At 42.8% G+C, this 7,101-nt stretch overlaps 1 protein-coding gene across 1 annotated transcript; it reads right to left on the bottom strand.

The window, feature by feature from the left end:
• Positions 1-6,194: 6,194 nt before the first annotated feature.
• Positions 6,195-6,597, bottom strand: LOC102249960 (zinc finger protein 706). Its single transcript, XM_005876616.2, has one exon. It carries the CDS (start codon positions 6,423-6,425, stop codon positions 6,195-6,197), a length of 231 nt encoding a protein of 76 aa, XP_005876678.1. The 5' UTR covers positions 6,426-6,597.
• Between the last annotated feature and the right edge of the window lie 504 nt (positions 6,598-7,101).

Here is a 7,101-nt window from a genome sequence, read left to right as displayed (position 1 = left end):
GGGGGGGGGGGGGGGGAGGAGAGTGTGGAGTTGTAACCTGAATTGGCTCCAGGTTGGCTCCAGGGGAAGTCTTTAAAGAAAGTAGCAGTTGTGTGCTATTATCAGACAACACTCACTGAAGGTGCATTGCCTGGTGACAGGAATCTTGGCAGTGAATTAACAGTGTCTACAATAGGTCTGACATTTTTACATGGTAATTATGTCAGAATCTGGCTAGATGTTCCCCAAACCCATTTCTTCTTCCTGGGTATACAGCTTGACTACATTTCCCAGACTCCCTTGCAGTTTGGTATGATCATATGACTCAGCTCTAATCAATAGAAAGCAGGAAGATATGTCCCACCTTTGGCCCTGCCCCATAAACTCCACTATAAAAGCAATCTTTCATGCACTCTCTCCAGCTCTGCTGAGCTCCTTCTTTATTTTTATAACTGTCAAGTGCAGAGCATCTAGTGGAGGACTTTAAGGTCCCAGGGGATGGAGGAGCTCCTAGAGGGTGTCTTTGAATGAACAACCCCCATCCACGACCATTGTACTGTGACATGAGCAAGAAATAAGTCATTACTATGTTTGTTTCAGTAGTTAGCCTACCCTGACTTATTTAGTGAACCCCACATTTTCCAGAAACACAAATAGCTCCTGAAAAGTTGATTTTCAGAATTTTAACAACTTAATAAATAATAATTTCTCAAATTTATGACTGAAGTGCTAAATAAGTAAGAAATGTTTTTAATTCCTTAAAACATAGAAAAAAAAAGCCCTGAAGTATATTTGAGTGTTATAAGTGATTTTTAAAAGCACTGTGAAAATATATGACTAGGATAATTACTATCCAAAATCCTGTTCAGGGAAACAAAGCAGGAAGCTGCCTTCCCAAGGTCAGACAGCTTGCTATTGTTAATGAGTAGTGAGAACTGTTGGTTCCAGTTTGTCTGACATGACTATTGGGCTTTCCCAGTGCACAGAAAGCTTTAACGTTTCCGCTCAGCCATTCCCAGGACTACCAAAGGCTTCATTCCATGGAGAGAGGTGAACTGTCTGATAACTTACATAAGAGGCCAGCAGGGCTGCTGAGAACAAGCTGTTTGTTGCTTGAGAACAGCTACCTTCTCAATTTGTCAAGCTTTTTCTTCAGAGGATGGAGCTGGTATATGAAAAAAGAGCTCTCTCTCTCTCTCTCTCTCTCTCACACACACACAGGTGGGTACAGGATATAATTTTATGTTCAAAACTGGTTTTATGGGAGACTGTAACTTGTAAGATTCCATTGTTATTAGTGGTTTGTAGGGCATATGACGGTGCAAGTATTTCAACCCCTCTTTTTCTCTATGAGTGTAGAATGAATTGGATAAGGTCCATGGGGATACGTCAGCTTCATTGTTGCTGGAATTGGACTGGACATTTGGATTGGACTTGTGACCACAATCAGGCTTCTTCTTACTATCTCTATCCCATTCCCTCCCCACTTCAGAGAGCATCTACAAAATAGGCCCTTACCTAGGAAGCTGAAAGGAAATTGATGTCTTATACCCATCAGGTCCTGCAAGTGGGAACAGAGAGTGGCCCCAAACTAGGTGTACTTTGCATGCAGAAGCAGGGATAGAGTGGAGTCCCCTCTGAAGGTAGCAGAATTCAGGGGTGGTGGTGGTTGGGAGAGAGGGAGAGAAAAAGAGAGGAACAGAGGGAGACGGAGAGGGACATAGAGACACTGTTGGAGCCAAGAATGATCAGTTTCTTCTCCCTCCTATCACTTCTTCCTTAGAGAAGAGTAAATAAGAGGAGCTGTGAGAAGTGGCAATGTTATTTCATCAATATTCCCTTCTGGGAGTAGAGAGGAAATTTTCTCATGAAAAAATGCTGCCAGGGGAATAGTATTCCCACTCCCACTGTTAAAGATCTACCTTTCTTCACTTCTAGAAAAAAAAAAAGGTAAAATCAGACAAATGATTAGATAGTACTGAACCTTATATATACTACGTTTTTTCCTATATGCAAATACCTGTGATAAAGCTTAATTTATTAGGCACAGTAAGAGGTTAACAATAGCCAGTTATAAAATGAACAATTATAACAATATATGTAATAAAAGTTATGTGAATGTGATCTTTCTCAAAATATCTCATTGTACTGTACTCACCCTTCTTGTAGATAACGTGAAGGTACTCCAGTCATCTGATAACTGAACTACTGAGTGACTAATGGCGGGGGGAAGGGAGGGCGAGGAGCGAATCCAGCAGGGAGACGCTGGACAAAGGCAAGATTTACCTCTCAGGTAGCATGGCGGGGTTACTCAGAACGGCACACAATTTAAAGCTTATGAATTGTCTATTTCTTGAATTTTCCATTTAATATCTTTGGACCATGGTTGACCAAGGGTAACTAAAACCATGGAAAGGGAAACTGTGATCAAGGGTGAGGGGGTGTGGTAGACAGACATGAGCAGAGCAAGGATGATGGTACAGAAGGTCTCCAGGGTGGAAAGCCTCAGGTGCTTAGCAAAGGACAATTGTAGGGTGGGCATTGCCCCCAGAGTGGCCTTCATCCCTAGCATATCGATGGTCATGCAGTTTGGATCCCCTGACCTTTCCTCTCTTGAGAGAACACTTAGACCTCAGTTGTATTTCAGCTCCAGGCCTAGAAAAGCAATAAACCAGACCAGCAACCCCATGGCTGACCTCAGGACCAGCTGCATTGAATAATGACCCCCTGCCCTGACGCAGCCACCGACCAATCAGTGGAGACCTAGACCCTGAAAGGACACACCTGGAAAGCTGCTGAATATTCTATTAAGAGCTTCCCCTGTGACCTCCCCTAAAATCTCCACCCTTAAAACACTTAGGGTGGAGGACCCAGAGGGCTCTCCCTCCAGGGAGCATGCTGGTGCCTTTCCCTTTTCAGTTTCCCTTTCCCCTTTTCCACCCTCTAGGTGCCTTACCATTATTTTCCTCACTCCCAAGCTCTGAGGGCCCTTCTTTTGCTTCCACAGCTTGTTTCCTGAGCCCATCTCTTGTATGAATTACTTCTTCTACCTCTATGATTTTACAAATAAATGTCTTCTTCTTTTAAAAAATATATTTTATTGATTTTTTACAGAGAGGAAGGGAGAGGGATAGAGAGTTAGAAACATCCATGAGAGAGAAACATCCATCAGCTGCCTCCTGCACACCCCCGACTGGGGATGTGCCCGCAACCAAGGTACATGCCCTTGACCGGAATCGAACCTGGGACTCTTCAGTCCACAGGCTGACACTCTAGCCACTGAGCCAAACTAGTCAGGGCAATAAATGTTTTCTTATAGTTTGGGTCTTGGCTCTGAATTCTTTCTGAGCCAGAACTCAAGTATGGAGGTTGCTGAACCCAGGTCTGGTCTGACCCTACCGGTCTAACACCCAGTGTCATTCCTGCCACCTACAACAGGGGGCTACTGTACAGTGGTCAGTCCTTCAATAAGTACTTTTTAAAGTTCACCAATCTTTGAGATACAATATGAAGTATCTCAGTATCACTCATGAAAATTCAGAAGCTCAAAATGAATTCTCCATATCGCCCCCTCCCAGGTAACCCAAAGATCAGCTGTAGGCAAAAAACAAAACAAAAAAACTATTAGGTTTCCATACTTTAGAAGTCAACAAATTTTTTCAATAAAGGGTCAGAGAGTAAATATTTTAGGCAATAACCCAACTCTGCCATCATAGTGTGAAAAGAACCACAGACAACACATGACTGTTCCAACCAAACTTGGTTATGGACACTGAAATGTTTCTTTTAACATATATGTTTATTGATTTCAGAGAGGGAGGGAGAGGAAGAGAGAGATAGAAACATCAATGATGGGAGAGAATCATTGATCGTCTGCCTCCCGCATGCCCCACACTGGGGATCTAGCCTGCAACCCAGGCATGTGCTCTGATGGGGAATCGAACTGCAACCTTCTGGTTCATAGGTCGATGCTCAACCACTGAGCCATGCCGGCTTGGCAAATGTAAGTTTCATATAATTTTTATGTGTCCTGAAATATTGCTTGGTGCACAGGAAACACTAATAATTTTTTCAGCCATTAAAAAAATGTAAAACCCATTCTTAGTTCATGAGCCATATAAAATCAGGTACTGGTCTTAGTTTTACAACCCCTGCTTTAGAAAACTTTTCCCTAGAAGAACCACTACTTTGTTCTGAGTTTGTGGTTATCTTTATGTAGGGCACTGATGCTGGATTTAAAAGGAAAAAAAGCATAACTTAAAGATATCTCTTGGCTATTCCCGAATATATTATTTTTTTTTGGCCATGATGGAGCTGAAACAAGTGTGTAAGTTTAGAACTGCAAGAGTATACAAAAATTCTCTTCTAAAATGTTCTTATTTACTGTCAGCCTTAAGTGATATGAATGTTTATAGTTTTATATTCTTATCTATTTTGAAGTTTGATAACTATTTCTTGTATTAAAAAAGCTGTTGTAGAAGTAAAGAACAGTGCTTAGAATTCCTTAGATATTAAAACATTTTTAAAATGCCATTTTCTCCTCCTGAGTTCTTGTTTTAAATATTATTGCTATTGGGTCACTCTGGGTGTGCCTCTTGTCCGTCAGTCCGTCCACCTATCCATCCATCCATCCATCCATCCATCCATCCATCCATCCATCTATTCATTGTTGAGCAACTTCCCTTCCAGCATCCCAGAACCCATCAGAGGCTGCCCCTCCTTCCTGCTCCACCCTGCAGTCTCTCATCCTTGGCTCAAGTCTCTGGGGCTCTTCCCTCTCCCGTGACCCTACCTCTTTGTCTGGTCCTTCGGCTTCTCCAGTCCCACCCATTCATCAACATCCATCTTGGGTCTCCTTCATCAAACCTTCCTGGTTGAGCTCTGGTTCATGGATTTTCTCTTTTCTCTAAACTCCCACAGCACTTAGCCCAGAGTACACAATTTAGCACTTAATTATACATTGTCTTTTATTGTTTGTTTTTATTTGTTGTGTCAGTTTTGTCTTTTCCGGTGAGGTTGCAGACTCCTTGAAACAACACATCTTTACTTTTTAAAAACCCCTTACAGTACTCCTGGAGGGGCACCACCAATACTCCCTGTTCTACCAGAAAGTGTTGATTGATAGGCACAGATGTGAGACTTTCTACCCATCTCTGTAGTATCTGGTGCTTAAGAAATATCTGTCAAATTTATTACACTGAGTTGAGTAATGCAGATCAGCTTCAAATATAGTATCACACCATCTCTGCATCCATTTTCTCATCTGTAAAATCAAGATAAAAATGTTTTCCCAACCTACCTGAGAGTTACTGTGAGGCTTAAAGGAGGTAATGTAGCTTTGAACTACACGAATGTTAGGGATTACCATACCTCATATTTCTTTTCATAGGAGTTGTAGGGGAAATTAGGGTTTGGCATTTATCACAAAGAGTGGGTCCCTTTTTAACCTTTGTTAGAATGGTGGGCCATTCTCAGGGGAGCCCAAGTACAGTTGGGATGGTAGGAAGAGAATAAACATGATCTCTTGGCTTGCAATTTCCCCAAGAAGGTATTACAGTTGTGGAAAATACAATGGTGGTGAGATTTTGAAATGGAAGTTCCCCAGCTAAGTTAGTCTTTGCTGCTCCCAACTTACCTGTCCTTCTTGTACTCTTGTCCCAAGCCTACTGCTGTCTTAATTCTCTCCTGGCAGGTCTGAAGCAAAATGTCATGTAAGAAAAACTTAGTGAAGAACTGCCTGCTTTTGGAGTGGATCTTCTCCTCTATTTGATTTCTTTAGATTCCAGAAGGGATGTATTACTTTGGCCATCATTTATGAATTGACAATTTTTCTTTATTTCTTCTTATGTATCTCCCCCTGCCTTAACCATCTGCTGATGTTTTTTCTTTTCCTGTACTTGGTCCTTATTTTAGTTGACCCAAATACCAAAGTCTATATCATTAGTGCTATTTCTTGAGATGTTGTTTTTGTTATTGTTGTTGTTGTAAAATCAAAGTACTACTTTATTAAATGAGTTATTTTACACATTATGAACATCAATATAATTACAATTGTAAAAATTTTTTATAACAAGGATGGACTGATTTTCACATTTTCAAATTAGAGTCAACTGTACATTTACACAGAATTGTCTTTGCGTGAAGCCCAAAAGGGAACAGCATAAAAATGAGTGTTTCTGTAGCCCCTTTATTTTTGCTGATCAACGTTTGTTAGATTATGCCTGGACATCAGCCAATTCTGGAGGAAGTGGAGTCTTAGGATGCTTGCTCTCAAAGTGCTGCTTGAAGGTCTTAGGGTCTGGCATTTGTGTCCTACAGACAGTGCAGGTATAGATTAAGGTAGCTTTGGCAGCAGCCTTTTGGTCATGTCCTTGTTTCTTCTTTTGTCCGGAATGCTTTTTGTCATTTTTCTGCTGAGACTGAATCTTCTGCTGTCCACGAGCCATATCCGGGCAGGAACAGTCTTGTGTCCGAGGTGAGAGACCTCACAGCGCGAAGGGGCTGGTGGAGGTGTCCGGAGACAGAGGAAAGGGGAGCGTACCCAGCACCGTTTCTGTCTCCTCCACCCACCGAGGAGGGGAAAGTGGAGCCACCGCTGCCTGCGCCCGCCGCCGCCTCAGCCTTGGGAAGGCCACTCGAGATGTCTATTTTTCCTTTGGGTTAGTGTTTCCCAGAGAGGCTGAATGCATGTACATGTGCAGTTCTTTCCAGGGCTTTTTTTTTTTTTACTCCTATTACTCTAGTATTTAATATTAACTAACTAATGCTATTCCTTTTTAAGGCTCAACTCCAGCTTTGAGCCATCTCTCAGAAAGTGGCCTAACCTCGTCGCCACCCTGAACGCAATGGGGAGTCACTGGGACCTCAGTCGTATGAAGATCTCTATCCTTCAGCTTTTCAGGACCTAACCAGTACAGCGGTGGAAAAAGGGAAGCCTCATTTCCCTTGCGTGGTCTCCTTTCTGGGAGGGGCTAGGCATGCGTTGGGCCGGGCACTTGTTCCAGCATCCCAGGGAGAAAAACGCCACAGCTTGCCCCGCCCCCTGGAAAGAGCCATTCTCCAGGTGGGTCCCTTTCCCAGCCAGGGCGGGGAGCAAAGACCCTCCTCCGGTGCGGGGTGCGC

Source organism: Myotis brandtii, unplaced genomic scaffold (genome assembly GCF_000412655.1).
Source record: "Myotis brandtii unplaced genomic scaffold, ASM41265v1 scaffold490, whole genome shotgun sequence".
Classification (NCBI taxonomy): domain Eukaryota; kingdom Metazoa; phylum Chordata; class Mammalia; order Chiroptera; family Vespertilionidae; genus Myotis; species Myotis brandtii.
Note: the sequence above shows the minus strand (reverse complement) of the source record. Positions and strands in the feature narration are given on the sequence as shown.